The 21,171-nt window shown below is 36.2% G+C and overlaps 2 protein-coding genes and 1 pseudogene across 2 annotated transcripts; 2 read left to right on the top strand and 1 right to left on the bottom strand.

Annotated features, from left to right (window-relative positions):
* Positions 1–2,394: 2,394 nt before the first annotated feature.
* LOC113359299 lies at positions 2,395–4,534 on the bottom strand (annotated as a pseudogene).
* Positions 4,535–5,557: 1,023 nt separating this feature from the next.
* Positions 5,558–12,786, top strand: LOC113355865 (N-alpha-acetyltransferase 35, NatC auxiliary subunit-like). Its single transcript, XM_026598836.1, has 16 exons — positions 5,558–5,843; positions 5,964–6,031; positions 6,110–6,268; positions 6,368–6,535; positions 6,950–7,100; positions 7,449–7,528; positions 8,355–8,627; positions 8,738–8,881; positions 10,386–10,520; positions 10,611–10,709; positions 10,847–10,903; positions 11,112–11,316; positions 11,499–11,617; positions 11,990–12,058; positions 12,151–12,249; positions 12,349–12,786. Exons 1-16 carry the CDS (start codon positions 5,750–5,752, stop codon positions 12,586–12,588), a joined length of 2,160 nt encoding a protein of 719 aa, XP_026454621.1. The 5' UTR covers positions 5,558–5,749; the 3' UTR covers positions 12,589–12,786.
* Positions 12,787–14,578: 1,792 nt separating this feature from the next.
* On the top strand, positions 14,579–19,509 carry LOC113355864 (putative clathrin assembly protein At5g35200). The gene is made up of 16 exons (XM_026598835.1): positions 14,579–14,706; positions 15,291–15,416; positions 15,491–15,560; positions 15,690–15,787; positions 16,086–16,227; positions 16,301–16,401; positions 16,508–16,591; positions 16,732–16,782; positions 16,876–16,941; positions 17,036–17,101; positions 17,263–17,343; positions 17,466–17,537; positions 17,800–17,955; positions 18,279–18,354; positions 18,626–18,738; positions 18,950–19,509. Exons 2-16 carry the CDS (start codon positions 15,315–15,317, stop codon positions 19,328–19,330), a joined length of 1,659 nt encoding a protein of 552 aa, XP_026454620.1. The 5' UTR covers positions 14,579–14,706; positions 15,291–15,314; the 3' UTR covers positions 19,331–19,509.
* The last annotated feature ends 1,662 nt before the right edge of the window (positions 19,510–21,171 follow it).

Here is a 21,171-nt window from a genome sequence, read left to right as displayed (position 1 = left end):
ACAAAAATGCAAACAAGTATTATTCATTATTTAAGAGAACAACAAAAACAAAAGAGAAGAAAAATTGAAGATGCATATGGCTAGTGTAACTAGCAGTTATACATGTGGAAAAGCTGAAATATACATTAGTATTTCTAAATTATATATCAAATTCCAGGTTTAAAACCTCATTGTTTTGTTAAAATTACAGCAGCAATGTTAAAGTTAAAGTAATATGTCGATTGAAGCTATTTCAATCAACTAATAACATATAGAAGTTTCATATTAGGTTACATATAGCATGTGTAACTATAAGTTACACATCTAATTTGTATGTGTAACTAGTAGATACACATCCATTTAGCTTGTGTACCTAGAAGTTACACATTTAATTAGCATGTGGAACAACTAGTTGCACATCCATAGTCTGTCAATGCTAGTTAAATGTGCAAACTGTCATGCATATGGCTTGTGTAATGTGCAGTTAAACAGGTGTAAAAGGGAAAATGAGTTAAGTGAAACCATTCCATACCTATATGCTCACCTATATATCCATATACTACCTTTCAAGGAAAGAAGTAGCTAGTCGTAAGTAATCAAGAAGGCTTACCAGATAAAGGTGTTCACTTTCTCTGTATGGATGTTGTACATATTCTTGACAACATCCTTGATTTTCTTCTTTTCAGCACGGATATCAACAATGAAAATAACATATCAGCAACAAATAATGTCATGGTGCACTGTGTTAGACTAAGCTAGTAAAAATATTTGGTTTGTGTAGATAATAACAATGTGTTAAAGAACATTTTGAATACTAAGGAAGTTAAAAGAAGTAAAACAACTAAAAAAACATGGAAAAATTTCATACACAAGCAAACTCTACTACATGCAATTCGCAGTTACACATGCGTATATCATGTGTTAGTCGTAGTTACATATGTCATAGGGATGTGTAATTGGCAGTTACACATGCATATGACATGTGTAATTTTTAGTTACACATGTATCCGAGCAGTGTAAGTAGGATTGACACATGCATCTGATAAGCATATGAAATGTCAATACATATGGACATAATAAGTCAAAAAGCATATAGCTCCTTTAGCATGTAATACACCAACGAAATGCTTACCTGATTAATCTATAACCTCCATTTGAGTCTGCATACTTCGGTTTGATAAGCATTGGTGGAATTGAATGAGTGCTTTTTCACAAGGAGACCAGCAATATCTAAATAATCTAGAACTTCCATTTGAGTCCGCATATTTCGGTTTGATAAGCATTGGTGGAATTGAATGAGTGCTTTTTCACAGGGAGACCAACAATATCTAAATAATCTAGAACTTCCATTTGAGTCTGCATACTTCGGTTTGATAAGCATTGGTGGAATTGAATGTGTGCTTTTTCACAAGGAGACCAGCAATATCTAAACCTCTACTTCTTGTACCAAAAGAAAATATCCAAAGAACATATCAAGTGTTAGAAAAAGATCATGTATGCAAGAATTACCAAGGGATGCTGAAATATCATATGAAATATAAATATTAACCTAAAAATAAAGTGGAAAACCAAGGTTCAAATAGTCGGAGATAAAAATTTTAACAACCTGCGGATAAACCTGCACGATCCTCCTGGTGTTGTACACAATCACTCTTTCGCGTTGATTTTGGCGTAGGTTTGGGAGTTCGCAAGTTGGCTCCACCAAGAGAGAGTCTTCTATGGTGATCACCACCACCTCCAGTTGATAGTCTTCTTGGTATCTTTTTTGTACTCTGAGGTTTCGAAGGACTTGGCTTTGACCCAAGTAAACTCGACACCTCTTTCATTCTCCCAAGCTGTGATTTTAGATGCCAGGGCTTCAACCATTGTTTCTCCCCCATTGCAAAATACCACAGTTCACTCAGAAGTTCTGAACAATGTATTCATTCAACTAAACAAGCCCCATAATGGAAATAGACAGTGTTGAGTATTTACCTGAGAACTTGTTAACTGCTGCACGAGCTTTTTCAGCGTGCTTCAAAGTCAGTTGTGCACCTCTTCCGGCATTATAACGATTATCAACCTGAAATAAGCCACGCCATATCAGTCCAGCCAAAAGGAGAAAAATAACAAGTCCCTAATAGTATAATAACCATCCCTATTATACTCCTCAAGCTAGGCATCCTCCTCGCAGGCAGTCATACATTTGTCTACCCTTTCAAGTATATCTTTCCTGCTAAAAGCTTTATCTTTGGCCTTTGCAACTTGAAGCTTTAGAAAATATAGAACATAGAGAACTGTAAATATTAACCCACTCCCTTGCACACCAAGTGGCCATAACACCAATGTGTATCCTTGAAGATCCATGGAGATTTGTGCCATTATGAATCTCCACTTCCATCAGTTACGTAAATCCATCTTAGGTATATTACGTTACTACTTAATGCCATACCTGCATATGGAATGGAAATATATCATGCACCACTTAATACAAGTTGCAAATTTAGCAGAATGCAAATTCACTAATTGCCTTACCTAACCCACCTTTCAGCTAGATCCTTGTGTTTGTCAGCATCCAGATTAGCAATGACAACATCTCCTTACAATTTATAGGCCGACGCAACCTTTTCATATATCTGAAAATAAAGAAAATGAGAGCTTAGAATAAAATGCATAAATCATACATGACACCTTAGATGTTTCCTAGAAGTAAGGGTCAGCGACAATGAAATGTCTATATTTTTACTTACGGGAGCAAGGCTTTTGTAGTGACCACACCTGCAAAGGAAAAGAAACATGATAAGGTTACATGGAATAGTCTGACAGCAGGTTAATTCTCAATGAGAGGGAAGCAGCAAGGTAACGCTTTTATTGTCATCATCATGATTTAAAGACAGTCAGTTTTGAAGAACACTCACCAAGGTGCATAAAACTCAACCAAAACATCTTTGGTTTCATCAAAGACAATCTCATTGAAGTTTTCTCCTGTTAAAACCACTACACTGGAAGGAATTTTTGCGAGCTTCCATTAGTTCCTGCATATCAGAGATGTTTAGAAAGACAATTCTCCATCCAATAAAATAAACTCATACCACATAAAAGATGATATGCATATATTAGGTTCTTGCAGTCGCTTTAGGTCTAATAACTTTTGGGGAGATAAAGAGAGGAAATGGGAAAAGACATCTTCCAGATTCAATATAGGATTCAATAAATTGGAACATATGTTTTCTCCTTACATCACAACTAAGAGCTACTACATTATCCAATCCAGAAACAACAGTATAACCACTGAGCACCATTCATCAGTGTACTTAAACAACTGAAGAGATATTAACCAGAATAAAGCAGTGAAACGACATCATATGGGAAATTGCTGAATGCTTACCTGCTTCAGTATTCACAAACTCAGTAAGGGCTTCTGCTGTACGTAGGACCTTCATATCTACAAGGTTTAAGCGATTCCGTTTATGTACATATATATATATATATATGTATTGCTAACAACTAAGACAAATGCATTCGATATGAAATACAATACTAACTACATGAAGTAAAAGATGAGCACTGTCCTTTTAACTCTAACACTTACTTCTTTGGCTCCAAAGAACCTTGGGGGAACCACTGGAGTCTTGGGTAACCAGAAACGCCATATTTACCTCAGACACTTTTATGCTCGTCATAGTCGACCTGTACCATATATTACACCATCCAAATCTTAACAAACACACTACATATAATGAGAATTCCAAACAAACCAACTCCTTGCGAAACTCAATATAGATCAAAAGTAAATAAGTTAGAATCATTTAACCTTTCCAATAAAAACATACTTAGCCTTCTTAAAGTTTCCGCCAAGCTTATCATACTCTGGTGCAAGCTTCTTACAGTGCCTACACCTACCCGAAGCCAAAATTTAAATAGGTTAAATGAACAGATAAAACCAATTTTCACGAATACTACACACTTGAAACGTAAAACAAAAATATGCTTAGCAGGTACACATGCAATGGCTTCTGTAAACAGTAGTTACACATCCATATGGCTTGTGTAAACTGTAGTTACACATCCATATGGATTATGTGATAATAAGTTACATATCCACATGGCTAGTGTAATCTGCAGTTACACATCCATATACTTAGCAATACTCAAATTCATGACTTTAAAGATACATAATTGTTAACATTATTGTTTCCTATTGGCAGGTAAATTTTGAAAGAATTACCCAAACTACTTGTTAAGGCTGTGTGAAACAGCAATTGCAGCCTTGCCTCCTCTATATATCTTGCTGAAGTCAATCCTTGACACGTTCTAGAAATGCAACTGGAACTTGTCTTCTGGCAGCTTCGCTGCGACCACGCAGTAGGCTACAAAATTCAAAAAACATAAGAAACCAACAAGATTAAAGAGACATATCAATCAAAAAAGCTTAAGAAGATAATGAATTATATGAGTTCATTAAACTTCGATATCAATTCACAGATGTTTTACGAGAGCTTCTGTTGCTATGAGTGAGTTCAGGTTGCAGAGATCTCAGCTCAAACTTGTTGTGAATCGACAACATCTTCGTCATTACTAGATACTTAGTAAAAGATTGAACTGACAATGGAACTCAAAACAAATTTTTCTTCTATTAGATACATAGTTCCAACTGTGATACCAAATTTCATTTGTTGTTATAATTTGAACAAATTTTTATAAAGAAAAAAAAATCATTAAGCTCTATGAAATTTATTAAGAACAGAACAAGTTGACATCAATTCCTATGAAATTGAAAATTAAGAGTAGATGAAACTGAAACCAAATCGACAAGTAATAAAGACGATGATTCATTGATATCGGATCTCAAATCAGTTTTTAGATTGTAGCTAGAAATTGAGAGATACTACGATTTTGACGAAGAACAGATCTGAAAATTTTGTTCAAGATTCTTTAAAATATATTATCAGAGCGAGTAGATGATCGTAAATCTAACATCTGATTTTGACTCAGATAAGTTAATTGAAATGAATTTGAAGATTTAGGTTTTGAAAATCCTAAAATGCTTTTCTGAAATTGCTTTTCTAAATAAATAAATTACTTAATCGAAGTACAGTGATAAGAGAAGATGAAATTAACTTATCTTATACTTTGTTTGCTAATGATCCGTGTTGAGGTTGCGGAGATTTGAAGTTTGCCAATGAAATTTGCTAAAACCTAGATTCAAACGAAGAATCAATCAAATCGATTGAGCCTGATTTGTGAAGTAATTGATGATAAATTGTTAGATCTATAGAATCAAATCGATTCAAATCTATAAAATTAATCGTCGAATAAAAAAAATACTCAGTCAAAAAACGCCAGAGCTCTCAAGATCGAAAGATGTATAAATCGAATGAGAAGAGAGAGAAAGATAAACGAGAAATGATAATATCTTCTGATATTTTTCTTCATTATATACAAAAGGGTAGGTTTGTCAATATTAAAATACATAATATAAAATTATGGGCCAGATTTGAAGAGAAATTGATATTTTGGACCTAGCAATATCATATTCTGAAAGTATGGAGTTGACGTATGATTCATTTAGTGGGGCTTGTATATGTTGAACCCATATAGAAGGGGTTATAGTATTTTTCACTTTCAAGTTCTTGGTTCTAACCTGGTTTTCCTCTGAACGATCCAACTCTCTCGAATAATCTCTGCAAGGGTTTTACTTCGAACTCTTCTCTTTCCCCCTCTCTCAGTAGAAACGACAAACCCCCTTTTCTCCACTCTAAATCCTTCCACCCTCTGAGAAGAAAAATCAATGGGTGAAAGAGACATTTATGTACCTCCTTCTACTGGCATAGCACCAGTAGTTTGGACTGATGTTTCTTCTTTACTTGAAGCTGCTTGCCAAGGTATTACCTCCAATTCAACAAATTTTGGATTTCTTCTATTATAATTTTTTGTTTAATTTAGTGGCATATATCAGGGTTTAATGAATACTTTTTTGATCGATTTGTCCTTTGTACTCAAAGATCTTGAAGAGGGTGAGCTAATTCATGGGGAGAATTTCAGTCTATTTGCTGCTATGTCTGCTTTGGAGGTACTTATAGATTGATTGGTTAATCTGTTTATGACTTGTTCCTTTTTACCTGCTGTAATTGGGGTTTTGTTTATTCAGATAATGGACCCAAAAATGGATTCAGGTATTAGAAACAGTGGATATAATTCAGTTGACGAAGCTATTGAGAATGGCGTTGCCCCAATTCCGTTTAGTTCTGTTAGGACTGTTGATGTTCAGTGCTCACTCGACGTCATGGATCATCTTTTAGCATGTGAGGTACCATCTGTTTATGTTTCTTTTGGTGTGGTTGTTGTTTGGGGAGAATGTATGAGGAGGTTTGTGTGTGTCTTAGATTGGTTTTTATTGTTTTGACAGGCGACATGGCATAAAGGTCATTCACTGGCGCAAACTGTCTTTTCTTGTATCTATGTTCTGAGACTTGAAAGGACATCATCACATTCTCTACTACATTCATATTGTAGAGTCATTCGTGCTACTTGCAATGCTGTTATTTCGGTTGTTTCTGATGCACGTACCCATGAGGTAATTTTCTTGCGGAGTTATATATTAGGTTCTTATATCTTATCCCATGTAACTCTCTAGAAAAGACATCCATTACCCTGCTTAGAGTTGTTATTTGTTCATTGTTCGGTGTTCTGGTTCCATGGTTCGATCATTTGTGCCGACAAGCAAGATTATCAGCATGTTAATGCTGTAGGAATACAAAGAAATAGAACATTTCAAAGGGATTAGGGTACTGTTTATTATTTGCTGAAAGAGCTTTATTTAGTAATCTTCGTTCAAATAAATAACCCCACTTTCAATTGTTTGATTTATTACCAACACAAATTCTTCTTTCTTAATCCTGGGATGGTGGCATGTGTAACTTGTTGTTGAATATTTCACGACAAGTAGCATTTTGACTTGAGGATTGTGGTTTTTGTATTTCTTTTTTAGGAAGAAGATCTTTTCACAATGGCATATGGTCTAACTCTGAAAGGGGAGGGGGATGATAAATGCTTATCAATGCTAAATGCTGTAGAAGAAACCATTTCTCGGCACCTACGTGCTTGCAAAGCCACCACAGCTAAGAAAAGAGTGGCAGAAGGTACGTATTTGGAAATGTTTATGTTCTAATCATCATTAGGTTAAAAATAAATAAAAACCATCATCAGGTTTGTGACCATCGCTATGCTTATGCACGGACTTTCTGCTTGTAAGCGGCAATATCCCCTCAAGTAGATTTTATTGTTTCAAGCACGAGAAATACTTCGTGCAACTACTGCACCTCTATCTATTTGCAAATTTATAAGCTAGTTAGAACTTATAGCGTCAGTCTGTTGAGTGGTAAGGTATACAATGTGGTCTCATCCACTTTGCCTCTACTGATATACTGAAGAATTACAAGCTAAACCATAAAGACCTGCTCTTGATAGCTAGCCATGTTGTAATGCAGATATAGAACCTTTACAAGATGATCCTGACCTGGAAGAAGGATACTGCAAAGCTTTGCTGTGCCGTATACGCTTTCGTAAGGTCTTACCCTGTGTGTCCTCTTTCTTTTCCCTTTCTCTTGTTTTCTTAAGGAAATGTTGGCAGAAACGATCAAGTGAACCTTCTTCTTTTTTTTGTTTTTTTATCTAGTAACTTATAATTTGAGCATGCCAAATTGATGTGCGGTTGAATGAATAGGAAAAACCCTTTTTTCTATGTTCTCCGCCATCATATATCTTTCATTACTATACTTCCAGGCAGATTAACATTTCATATTACGAGATTTACTGGTGCCATTATCCTTTTCATGAACATTTACTCTTAGATTAGTGCCTTTCCAGATAACTTCCTTACTTCCATGTAGTTGCTGAGTTTTAATTCTGAGATTTCTACCATCGGCTCTGAGATCTATGTAATTTGGTTTTGAAATATGTAATTAGAAAGTTAGAGCCTTTCACTGCCTCCTGTAATAGTTCTCTTTGCCAAATTCATTGTGCAGGAATCTTTCTTTGCCAAATTCATTGTTACTATTTTCCCTCATTCACTGTACACAGTGTACCGTGGCACTAAACTGTCCATTGATTCGTCATTTTGCTTGAGTTGGTTGACCAAAATATAAACTTTGTCTGTTGGATTGTATACAAGGTCAGTGTGCTCATGTAGATTCAGTTAATTAATCCCTTTAAATCTGACGTTTATCATGATTCACCTTTATTGAGCAGCCTATTTGGATGCATCCTTCTATTATGTGATTGTGACATTAATGTATGACTGCTGGTCCATCACATCTTGCATGTTCTTTTTATTCATCTGTTTCCATTTACTAGTTTTTTTGGTTATTCTGACTATCCCTTTTCATCATATCCAGCACTTTTACCATGTTCTGATGTCTATGAGGAAGCCTCAAGGAAGAGGTCTGGAGCTAGCTAGGAAACATATAGCTGCTTGCTTAACAGAACTAAAATGTATGCTCAAATCGTTAGAGTTTCTTAGATCTACTACATCCGAATCTCTTAAAGATGATACTGAAGATATGACGACGGCTTCTGGTTGTCAACCTATTGGTTTTGATGCCAGTATAAACAATAGATTGTCGGCTCCTATTCCTCCCCGCTCAATTAAAATTCTCAGTTGGAAAAAGGTGAGGCCTTGAAGTATGTACAGTGTATATATTGTAGCAATGTTAATCTACTCACTTGGCACTTTCTTTCTCTATCTTCTTTTCTTTTAAACTTTCGTATTCTGTGCCAGGCTATTGAATATTTTGAGAAGCTTCTACATGATCTTGATGTTATATGTTCCTTCTCGCTGAATCCACTTTTTGAAGACATTTTGCGTTTTGTCGTTCGGTTTCAAAAGCTCCAACCTGATTTGGTTGCTAGAGCGCATCTGCAGGTCAGCTCATTTCCTCTAATTCTTGCATATAATACTGAAATACCGTGAAGTCAGCTTTAGGAAATACCCATACCACATATCGGACTTGGGGCTTTATTTTTCTAAGATAGTGTTCAAAATATCGACTAGGTATATAACAGGTAAACATAGAAAAAGCAGTGAAATTTTCCAAATATAGCTGAACATCATAAAGGCCTCTTGATGAATCCTACCCCATCAGAAGTAAGAAGGAAGAAAATAAACAGCCTGGGGCGCATATCTGGGCACGCTTTTTTTTGGCGCCCCAGCCTCAAAACGCTTTGTGATTTGGTTAGTATATTAAAAAAAAAAGGCTTTGAATTCCAGTAATCCAAGTTTACAGGCCCTAGAGTCTGTTTTCTAAGTAAATTAAAATAAGCTAAAAAAATCCTAAGCTTTTTTATGAAACGTTTCTTCTTCTCTATTATTTGCCGTTCCTTCTTCTTCCTCTTTTTCTTCTCTTCTGCCTCATCATCTTCTGCTTTTTAAACTCTGTGTCATCTCTTAAGCGATCACCATCTATTCATCTTATTTAGTTTCCTTTTATTATGTTGACAGCTTCAAAGTTTCATATAGATTTCATGGTTTTGTGTCAGGAAGTTTCTTGTATACATTTATAATTAACGCTTTTATAAGCGCTATTTTAAACCTTGGTTAGAATGTGCTATAACTGACTTATAAAGATAAGTGTCTTTCTCCTGGGCTTGCAACTGGAAAATCACCTGTTGGATTTCTGGTTCTGGAATTGGAATACCTTTTCAAAAACCAAACCAAGGAAATAAAATTGTTACATATCTCCCTCAATAAAATCATAAGAAATATATATGTGTGTATAGAATTAAGATTGATTTCACTTGGGGTTCTGACCTTCTATGGGCTCTTTCAATTCCATATTTCACTCAGTTAGGTTTCTGACTGACAATTATGGAATTGCAAGAGCTCCTAAAAGGTCAACCCTGAAATCAATTCTTGATTCTATATACACGATCACTATTTCTAATGATTTTATTAACGGGATATTTAACAATTTTATTTTCTTGGTTTTGAAAAGGTTTTTCAGTTCCAGAACTAGAAATCTAACGTCTGATTCTCCAATTGCAAACCCCGAAGAAAGACAAGGGGTGCTATAACTGACTTATATTTCTTACATTAAATTTGTAAACAATTATTATGTCCTATGCATCAGTAGTCTAGTACTGTGGTTTGAAGACTTGATACACTAGATGAAACCCTTAAAGAATTTACTATATTATATAACCTATAGAAGTAATTTATGGTACTTTCAAAACCAAGAAAATAAAATTATTAGGACGACATCAATATTAACTACTAAGCTAAAAACTTCACGTATTGGTTTGTGCCTTTCCAAAATGTGCCAGCTTAAAGTATTTTCTTACCGAGGAAATTATTTTAGTTATAATGTAATAGTATTTCTCAGTTACTCCTCTCTCATATTTAATGCTGCTACCCTGGAAATGATTAACAGGTTCTATTGGTTCAAGATGGGAAGCTTTATGGACGAGATACTATATTTGATGTGATTTCTAGAGCTGCAAAATTACCTGAAGTCCCAAAAAACTATAACGTTCAGAATAATGAATTCGTTGTACAACTAGGGCAGGTGATGATCACTATTTAAGCTGTAGGTTCTGGTGGTCTGATTTTTGTTAACAAAGTCCATTAAGCGTACTTTTTGATTCATGTGATGCAGCTTGTGACGAACTTGCTTAAAATCCTCTGTACAAATGCTGCATGGCAAAGACGCAAGCTTGGGAAAGTTTTACAAGATTGGAGTGTCACCTCTGTGCAGGTTTGTTTTATATTCTAAATGACTGATTGTTTCAAATGTTAAATATATTCTACTTTATAATATCCTTTAATTTCGAGAACAAAAAATAATCATCTGGATGCTGATTCTTGATTTTGTATCTTCATTGTTGTTTGTAGCTGGAGATGGTCTTCAGGAGAGAGTTTGGAGAGATACCAAGCATTTCAGCGGATGAGGTATCTGTTCTTTAATGTAATTTTGAAGATCGTTGTATGAAGTTTTGTAAATATCGAACATGGAGGAAGTGTCTATTTAGGATCTCACCACCTTTTCTGGGTGTAAGAAACATAATTATTTTTCTGGGTTGCATGGCCTGCAAAAGAGCTTCTCTTGGTCGACATTCACTAGTTTGCTTATAGTTGTCTTTTATGTTTTACGACGCAGAACATATGCATGAAATTGTCAAAGCATCTGCTTATTTGGGCCGAGGAACAAACATTCTGGATTGCTTCTCGGTTTCTCATGTTGGGATTTGAGTTGGAGCTCTATTCCCCCAATGATTACTGCATGGTATACTGGTACATGTATGTTATCTTGATCAAACTCTCAGAGAAAGCACAAGTCAAGATGGTGCCAAGTAGTGATGCTGGTAAGACAGTTCTTTTCTATCAATCTTCTCTAAAAGACATCAGATTACCCTATCAAAATCCCAACTGCCTGATTTCCAATTTCAGTTTTTTTAGTTATGTTCCTTTGGTGTCTTCTCATTGTAAACATATTTTTCTTGGCTTTGTTTTTCTTAGATGTCAATTGTTCTTTGTTATGAATCAGTTACACGGAAGGGAAAGAAGAAAAGAGATCACTCGAAGGATATTGTTAGAGAGCCTCCAATCCCACCCTCAATCCTTCTGCTTCAGTGTTATATATACCTCGCCGAAGGACTCACCATGGTAAATGTGCTTACTCTAGTTATCTTTGAGTCCTTCGATGTTTTTCTTTTTATCAGCTCAGGAGTCCCAATATTAGGAATCATGAGAAGAGTGGTCTCTGGTCCCTGGTTCTGCAGGCATGGGTCCACTTTGAGTGGTGGGATCCCATTATACAAAGGGTCACATTAAATATCTTGCAAGTGACAATAAGGATTGATCAATCACTTGCACCGTCCTGAGTGCCTGACATATGTGACACTGCTTGCTTTACAAGTTCTAACCTGGGCCAGGGCCCAGGATACTGTTTGTTTCCATTTCCTTTGCCTATATGAGATCATCTCCATCACATGTCACTAAGTGGATTTTTTTGTGATCCCCGTTTATCCCATGTAGATGCTTGCTGCTCTGAGGAACGAGCATGATGCCTTCAAAAAACCTGGGGTTTTTAATACCGAGCAAGAGGTACGTGTGTTTTCCTATGGATATGTTTTGTGAACTCTGTTAGTTCTCCTTCAGATACTCTTATTAATTTTATCTTTTGTCCAACTTTTCAGAGATTCATTCAACATTTCGACTTTCTTCAGAAAGCACATGTTCCTGATAACATCACATATCTAATGTTTTCAGAATCAACTCTCCAAGTTCACTTCTCTGTGAGTATTTATATCACTATTCATTCATAAGCTTGTTGATTTCTAGTTATATGAATTCTTATCAGGGTCTTCTTTTGGTTCTTTCTTTCCTTCGGTCAGACACTAGTAAAGTACAACTACTTCAGAGATGCTCAAAAAATTGCTAAAGAACTGAGAGGTAGTTTCTCCAGTGATCCAGATATGTTAGCCGAGCTTAAGCAAATTGAACAAGTAGCTGAGTACAACTGGGTTGCTCTCAATGTCATCGGTCAAGCCGGGGCAAACGACCCATCTCTCAAAATCTCTTTCGAGTTCAATCACCATCCATGCTTTGCTGTTGCTGTTGTTAAAAGATCATGAAGGATAAACTTGCTGTTTCCTAGCATCCAATTTTGAAGCAATTTGGTATATTTTAGGATTCAATTTTTTGTTTTTCTACTTAAAAAACCATAGGGAAATTTATTTGTTAGTGTTAGCAATTTCTTCCATGAAATGAAATGTATGTGAAAATTCCTTTAGCTGTAATTTATCTATTTGTGGTCCATTCTGCAACAATTATTTCCAGTCCAAACCAAGTGCAACAGCTAATAATGTGCAATAACAAGACACCAGTTTACATATATATGATATGAAAAAAATAATAAATTTTATCCACCCGGGGCTGGGGCAGATCCCTGGGAGCTCTTTCGAGAATATGAGTTACTTTAGACGGTGAATGGCATGGATCACTTGATCTTACATGAAAAGTAGAAAATTTGTGATCACAATCACGGATCGCTAAGGAGTCATCGTGAAGGCTGGTATGGTTGGACAGCAACATAAGACTGGTCTAGCCCCACGTATAAATGTGAAGAGTCGCACCAGACAACACACTGCTTGTGAACAAGGAATAGACAGCCGGATCTAAGCTGGTTTCTACGGTCCTACACTCCCACCTGCCCAATGTTCTCATGAGATGGCAAACTGCCACCGACTAGGACTACCAGATATTGAATAGACCTGATATACCTGATTAGACCTTTTTTTTTCCTCCTTTCCTTTTCTTACCTCATAAAAGAGTTTCACAACTACTGACTGACTTACGTGTAGATGGCGATGTATCTGCCATCCATGATTCCACATGTATTATATTTCTGGAATTTATATTCTTTTTGAGTGAATATCGTGATTTGAAGGTGCTTACAGTTCTACTAGGCAATGCGCATTACATCAAGGCAATTTCCATGTAAACCAGCAAAGAATAACAACCAATTTAAGCCATCACACATATTACTTTATTTTTTGTAATTTAGGTTTAGGTGATGTTGGACACTCGGACTTGACAACTCACTAGTGCCAAAGCTAAAGCAACTCCATTTTCCTCTCCAACATGACACTAATAATGCATAATTAGCCATCCCACTAATCAATGTTTATTTGGTTTACTTTTGTCGTCTGGGAGGCAGGGTGTTTCTTTTTTTCTTTCACTTGAGATTGCACGAAGGCAATGTGTACGTACATTACATGGCAATTATTAGATGGTGTATGATGTCGGTGGATCCACTACTATTAAGTGTAATATAAAGTAAATCCATTGAGAAGAGAAAAACCAAAATGAATAAAGAGATAAAACGGCTTTGTAGTTTGATTGGTAATAATAACTTTTCAAAATCTCCACATCTTGTCGTTGAGAGGATTCAAAATTTGAGTTTTAGTGGACACAAAAAGAGTTTGGATTTTCCTTTCCTTTTACTTTTCTTCCATGAGAGCATTATACATGCATGAAGCCATGTATTGCATGACAAACAAAAGTGTAAAATGATGCACCTCCTTTGACAATCAAAGGTATATAACGCATTTTGCGTAGAATTGTTACAGGGTTACCAAATTTTGCGTATAATTTATACATGAAATTAGCCTGTTATTTTGACACTGTGGAAATAACAAACTCTGGTTTACAAACGGTAACTCTCTGTAACAATAAAACCCTGTCGTCACGATTCACCCGAACAAACGGTAGTTACATTAAGGCTGGTTGTGGACCGCCTTACCTTTTGAAGTTACTGACGACCAGTACACCGTACCACACCACACAACTCCTCCCTCTAGCTTTATTCTCTTTTTACGTTAAATAAACAAATAAATTAGTTAACACACTCCCGTACCATATGTACTTTAATTAAAAATATACTAACGAATTTGCTACCGTTAGATACAGACATTAATCAATAATGATCCTAGTATTACTCTTAATTGTCGGCTAAGATTTAGGTAATAATATTATTACAAAAATGAGTTAGTTTTGTTAATCATGGTTGGGTTAAGACGGACGCCAGTAGTTAGTAGAAGTAGAAAAGCAGTATTATATGTATGTCTTTACGACGCCGACGAGTCAACTAATTAATAACTTCTGTTTTCTTCTTCTTCTTCGCTGTTTCTCTCCCTCCTTCCAGAGCTGAGCCAGAGAGAAACAGAGAGATTCCTTAGTATTGTCATCAGGTGAATATCTATTTATATTCTGCTGCTGCTGCTGATGATGATCTCTTATTTTTTCTGTGTTGGTTAGATTTTTCATTTGTTGAATTTGTAAGAAATTTTGAGCTGAAAATTGGAATAGTAAGGTTTTAGTTTTGTTATGATTTGGTTGTAATAGATCTTAAATAATGATATTATGATGAGTTCACTTAGTATGTGTGATTGTGTTTCTGTTGTATATGAATTTTTTCTGAGTTTTTTTTTTTTTAATTAGTGTTACTTTTTGCTGAAGAGATTTCATAAAGCTTTGTTAATTGAGACAGTGTTTTTTGCATTGTCGGTGGCGGGGTCATGTTCAAATCTGGACATTTTGATCATTTGGATTCATTTGCATGTACAATTCAATGTTTTTGATGATTATGATTATGATCGGATTTTTTTTTTTAGAATTTTAAAGCAATTACTATGTGTGTTATTAAGAGTAGAGTGTAAGGAAGTGTTCACTTATTAATCATTTCTTAATGAGTGGAGAATTTTAAGGCTTTATTGGGTTGGGTTGTAATATTTATAATTTTGAAATTAAATACTTTTTTTTTTTGATGATGCAGAGGGCTGCTAAATTGGGAGAAATAATGTCGGGAGGGGGCGGTACACAGAAGAGCTTGAGGAAAGCATTGGGAGCGATTAAGGACTCCACCACTGTTGGATTAGCTAAAGTTAATAGTGATTACAAGGTGTGACATTTTGTTTGATTTTAGTCACACATTGGTTATTGCAGGTTTCGTTGTTTCTTATACTATTTTTTCAGGAATTGGATATTGCCATAGTTAGAGCTACAAACCATGTAGAACGGCCAGCCAAGGAAAAACATATACGAGGTGACTGCAACTCATGGTTCTCATTTGTGTTTTTGGTGTGATCAGTACTCTTTCATCTTCGACCTGCTATTGCATTCTCAATGGAATAAGGAAACTCACCTTCTTCTTGTGTTTTTTATGGTGTTCCAGCTATATTTGCTGCGGTTTCAGCTACAAGACCACGTGCTGATGTTGCATACTGCATCCATGCTCTATCCAGGCGTCTTGCAAAGACACATAATTGGGCGGTATGTGTCAACTATAAATTCAAAGCAATGAGTTGCTCCAATTTTAATTGCTCCAATACTCACATTTCCATCATATACAATACTCACTACCTATCTTAGTTTTCACTTCCTTAAGAGGCAAGAAGTAAGATTTCTTTTACATATAATTTTCTCAAGGAGAAATTCTTTCCCCAGTATCTAAATGCCCTATATTCTGTAGTCTTCGGCAACTCTTTTTTTTTTCCGTGTTTTATTCCTCGTTGAATGATTAGTGCCGGGAAGTTGGGTTTATTCTAACTCCGTGTTGTTTGAAGTTTAGGTTGCAATGAAAACCTTAATTGTTATACACCGTGCTTTGAGGGAAGTGGACCCCTCATTTCGTGAAGAACTCATCAACTATGGAAGAAGCAGGAGTCATATGCTCAACATGGCACATTTTAAGGATGATTCAAGTCCAAATGGTATTCTCTCTTCTGGAATTTCCTGATTTTGAAAAGCCAAAAAGCTTATCTAACATTTTGATTTCGTTTTTAGCTTGGGATTATTCTGCGTGGGTTCGCACCTATGCATTGTATCTGGAGGAGAGGCTTGAATGTTTCCGTGTCTTGAAGTATGACGTTGAAACCGATCCCCCAGTAAGTTATCGATGCAATATAGTCTCCAGTCCAATACTTCTCTGTTGTTATTGCTGCGTCATTTTGGACACCAAAAGTGTATGTAACTTTTGGTTGTCGTCTGCAGAGAACTAGGGATTTGGATACAATGGATTTGCTTGAGCACTTGCCAGCTTTACAACAGCTCCTTTTCCGAGTTCTTGGTTGCCAGGTAAAGCTTTTCCTTTTTTCTTTTCTGTTCTGAATGGAGATATACAGCGTACCCAAGTTAGTATGCTTAGTTTGTGGTTCCTACCAGGCTAAACATTTATATATTTGATGCTTCATTTCTGACATTTGAACTTCTTGTAGCCACAAGGAGCAGCAGTTTACAACTTCGTGATCCAGTTGGCACTTTCAATGGTATGTGAAATGTGTAACTGTTAGTTGTTTCTAGCCCAAAAACAATATGAACAACGTTGTTACATCGTGTTTAACTTTTTTATTTTCAAACAGGTCGCTGGGGAAAGCATTAAAATCTATAATGCTATCAGCGATGGTACAGTTAATTTGGTTGACAAGGTACGCCCATTATCTTAACAGAAATACGATTAGTTTTTTGAGGTGTCACCATGTCATAGACTTACATTATATCCATGCATATGGGATTTTGCAGTTCTTTGAAATGCGAAGACACGATGCTGTTCGCGCACTTGACATTTATAGGCGGGCGGGACTACAGGTATGTATCTCATGTACTTTTGCCCCTTACTGTACTTATCAGTTCATTTTTGGAAAGAATGAAATTGCAAGGAGTCGAAATATATCTCGCTGACTATTTATCATTTTATCTGTATGACGGGTTCTCCTTGACGCTTTGCTAATTCATCATTTAACTTCCAGGGCGGGAGACTGTCAGAATTTTATGAAATCTGTAAAAGCCTTGATCTTGGGCGTGGGGAAAGATTTATTAAGATTGAGCAGGTTCTAGCTTCTTCTATCTATGTCTCTCTGAACGCTTGTGATTTATATTGGAGGCGGTGAAGGTTTTCGTTGGTGTTTGTTTCTCAAATCTATCTTAAGGTTTTTTCCTTCTAAATTTTCAGCCCCCACAGTCATTCTTAACTGCCATGGAGGATTATGTGAAAGAAGCTCCACGAGCTTCATCAGTTTCCAAGGTATTGAATTTGGTTTTGTCTGCAGGTGGGTAGTTATGAGTACGGTATAGCAGGCATGTTTAGATGGTTCACGCTTAGACTACAGAAACCATAGTGGTTGGAAATGTTCACGATCAACACATGTATTTTTCAGTGCTGACACAACTTATTAGCTATTGGCCTATGATAATTTCTGGAATCTAAAGTGCTGAAGCTTATACTCCAGTGGAATTGGTGCAATCATCTTATATACTTTTTTTTTATCATTTACATGATTAACCAGGTGGTCGGTGAGAAAATTGCTGCCCCGAAAGAGATATTAGCCATAGAGTATAAGAAAACCGAAGAAGTGGAGGTTGAACCTGCAGCATCTCCCCCTTCCCCTCCCCAAGAACCAATTAAAGTGGAAGCCCCTGTTTCAGAACCACCGGATCTATTGGTGATTTCTCAATTCATTTTTCACTTTCGGAAAATTCGTATTCTTATATGACATTATGGAAAGCTTTAACCTCAGTAGACTAAGCAAATTTTCTAAAAAAAACATCCAAACCCAAAAAATTGCTCCTGTATTTAGCCCTAGTATTGATAACCGTTGTTTGGTGTTTCTTGACCATTAAATTTAAAACGAGGCAAAGATGACGGCAGGGTTGCTATAGCAGTTGTTATTGAAGATTGTCTTGAAAAGACCAAACCAAATATTTTAATCTTCGTTAAATGTTGAAGCCTCTTGTACTGAATTAAACTTGGTAACATGTTTTTCAGGGTTTGAACGATATGAATCCAGATGCATCAGAGTTGGATGACAGAAATGCGATGGCTCTTGCCATTGTTCCTGTTGGTAGGTGTTGCATGACAATGTTGAAATAATTATAGTTCACAAACGGGTTTATGTATCCTATTGTTAGTTTATACCTGGGGCTAAAAGACTTGAGTATTTGCTTCGATGACTAGTGTAAAAAGATTAAACTCCTTAGGAAAAGCAGAACGACTCAGTCAACTTGGCTAATCTAAAATTTCGACAAAATCAAAGTTCTCGTCTCTGGTCTTTTAATTCAGATCATGTATAAAGTGTATGAATTAACAAAACTCACAATTTTTTAATGTTGTAGCTGATGCCTCAGCTCCTGCTGCTTCAAATTTTGCTAATGCAACTACAGGCTGGGAGTTGGCACTTGTCACTGCCCCAAGTTCAAATGAAAGTGCTGCTGTCACCAGCAAGCTGGTAACTCTTATTATTTGTTTATATAATATACATCAAATCTGATCTTTGTTAAATTGTTGAACTAATGTAAACTATGAAACCTTTAATTTGCAACCTTGTGCCATGATCGATTTTACATTTTTGTGTTATCTCCATTTTCTTAACTCTGATTTGCTCAAGAATTTTAATTAGGCCGTCTCTAATATCCATGTTTTACTTTGCTGTTTAAAAGGCGGGTGGACTAGACTTGCTCACATTGGACAGTCTGTATGACGATGCAATGCGGCGAAACACCCAAACTACAAGCTACAATCCATGGGAACAACAAGCACCTATGACAGGTTCCTTTATGCAACCACAGGTAGCACACGACCCCTTTCTTGCCTCTAACATGGTGGCTGCACCTGCTTCGGTACAGATGGCAGCAATGGCCCAACACCAACAGTCATTCATGTGGCAACAACAGCAACAGCAGCAACAACAAATGATGATGATGGGCCAGCAGCATCATCAGCCTTCAAATCCTTTTGGCCCGTCATATGGGGTAGGCCTTCACCCTTATGGCTCAGGAGTGCCTATTCAGACCTACAATCCGAACGCTGGACTTATTTAGAATCTTGAACAGTATAAATGATGAGCATTCTGTATTTACGATGTATGGTGTAGTGTCTTTGGAGAGTGTTGATTAGGTTTAAAGAGAGATAAAGGAGAGATTGTTTATATTATTTGATTCTTTTTGACAAAATTTCCCAATAATATTTACGGAAATAATTGCACCGATGTTATTATGCATGCATTTTTTTCTGATCCAGTGCTTCACAAAACAACCAAACCAGAGACCGAAACTGACCGAAGCAAACCGTTTAAGCTTAAACCATTTATCAAATGGTTTGGATTGATTCGTTTTTCTGAAAACTGCTGATCATGGATCGGTTTTGGCGAAACTTTAAAATAATCCCGTTTAAACCGATCAAATGATTTTATATGATGGATATAGTCATCTAATTTCGTATGCAAAATCTGGATCAATATGGTCTATGTTAGAGAATGAGTTTAAGTGTGCGAATTCAGTGTGTGCTTCAGAGTGTATGCAATGTAACCGGCAGGTGTTAGTTGTTCAGGTATATGTAATGTAACCGGCAGGTGTTAGTTGTTCAGGTAGGTGACCGGTTAACAACTGTCTTGAGTGGTGTTGGTCAATGTGCTGGTCAATCACTGTCTTTCAATACTTCTCCTCTCTCTTTCTGTGTCTGTAATGAAAATATCTGAGAAAACAAATCAATGAAATATTCAGAGAGAATTGTCTAGAGACATTCATCTCTTCACATGGTATCGGATACCTGTTCAAACCCTAATTCAATACCTACTTCAATTTTACAGTTCAAACAATGGCTGACATAAACAAACACATATCTCTTACATTTAAACCACCTTCAAAATTAACATCGACAAAATATACACCGTGGAAATCTCAGATTGTACCTATTCTTCGTAGTTACAATCTTTTCAGATTCTTTTCAATGTCCTGTGCAATACTTTCGTAAAACATCTACTGCTGGTGAAGCACTACTTGAAACTCCAAATTTTGTAGATCCTGATCCAGAAAAGGATTTTATACGCAATCCTGACTACGATTACTGGGTAAATCAAGATCAAGCTATTCTATCCTGGTTGTTTAGTGCTTGCACTGAAGAATCTCACTCACAGGTAATCGATTGCACCTTTTCTCATGAAATCTGGACTCGTTTAGAACATAATTTCAATTCATCTACGAAGTCTAGATTGATGCAACTAAAAACTGATTTAGCTCATCTAAAGAAAAGTAGTGATTCTGTGCTTGCTTACTTCAACAAAGCACGTTCTATCTCGCATCAATTAGCACAAATTGGAAGAGAAATTTCTGATGAGGATCTAGTTTTTCATATTCTACAAGGTTTACCACCAGAATTCAATGCTTTCAAAACCTCTATTACTACACAACAATCGCAAACTGAAAACCTAATCACTTCCGCTGAGTTAGTAGGATTATTAATTTCTGAAGAAGCTCGTGTGAATTCTGAGTCCAATGTAGATCTTACAATGACATCTGCAAATGTATCCACTCAACAATCTCCTTATCAAACTCCTTATTCAGCATTTGATCCTTACTACTCCAATTTCACACATCCACCTACTTCTTATTATCAAGACTACACCAATTCTTCCTATTATCCACCTCCTAACTCAACTTCATGGAATAATTCTTATAGAGGTTCCTTTAGTCGATCTAATCGATATCAAGGTAACAGATCTGTTTGAAACTTCAGATAAGGTTTTCGTGATGGTAGATTTGACGATGGAGGAAGTTTTGACCATGGAGGTAGAAATCAAAGATTTGATTATGGTGGAAGACATAATAACTTTTTCCCACCCAATTCATCTGGAAGATACAACAACAATTCTCCTCCTCCTTGT

The sequence above is a fragment of the Papaver somniferum genome, chromosome 3 (genome assembly GCF_003573695.1).
Source record: "Papaver somniferum cultivar HN1 chromosome 3, ASM357369v1, whole genome shotgun sequence".
Taxonomy (NCBI): Eukaryota; Viridiplantae; Streptophyta; class Magnoliopsida; order Ranunculales; family Papaveraceae; genus Papaver; species Papaver somniferum.
Note: the sequence above shows the minus strand (reverse complement) of the source record. Positions and strands in the feature narration are given on the sequence as shown.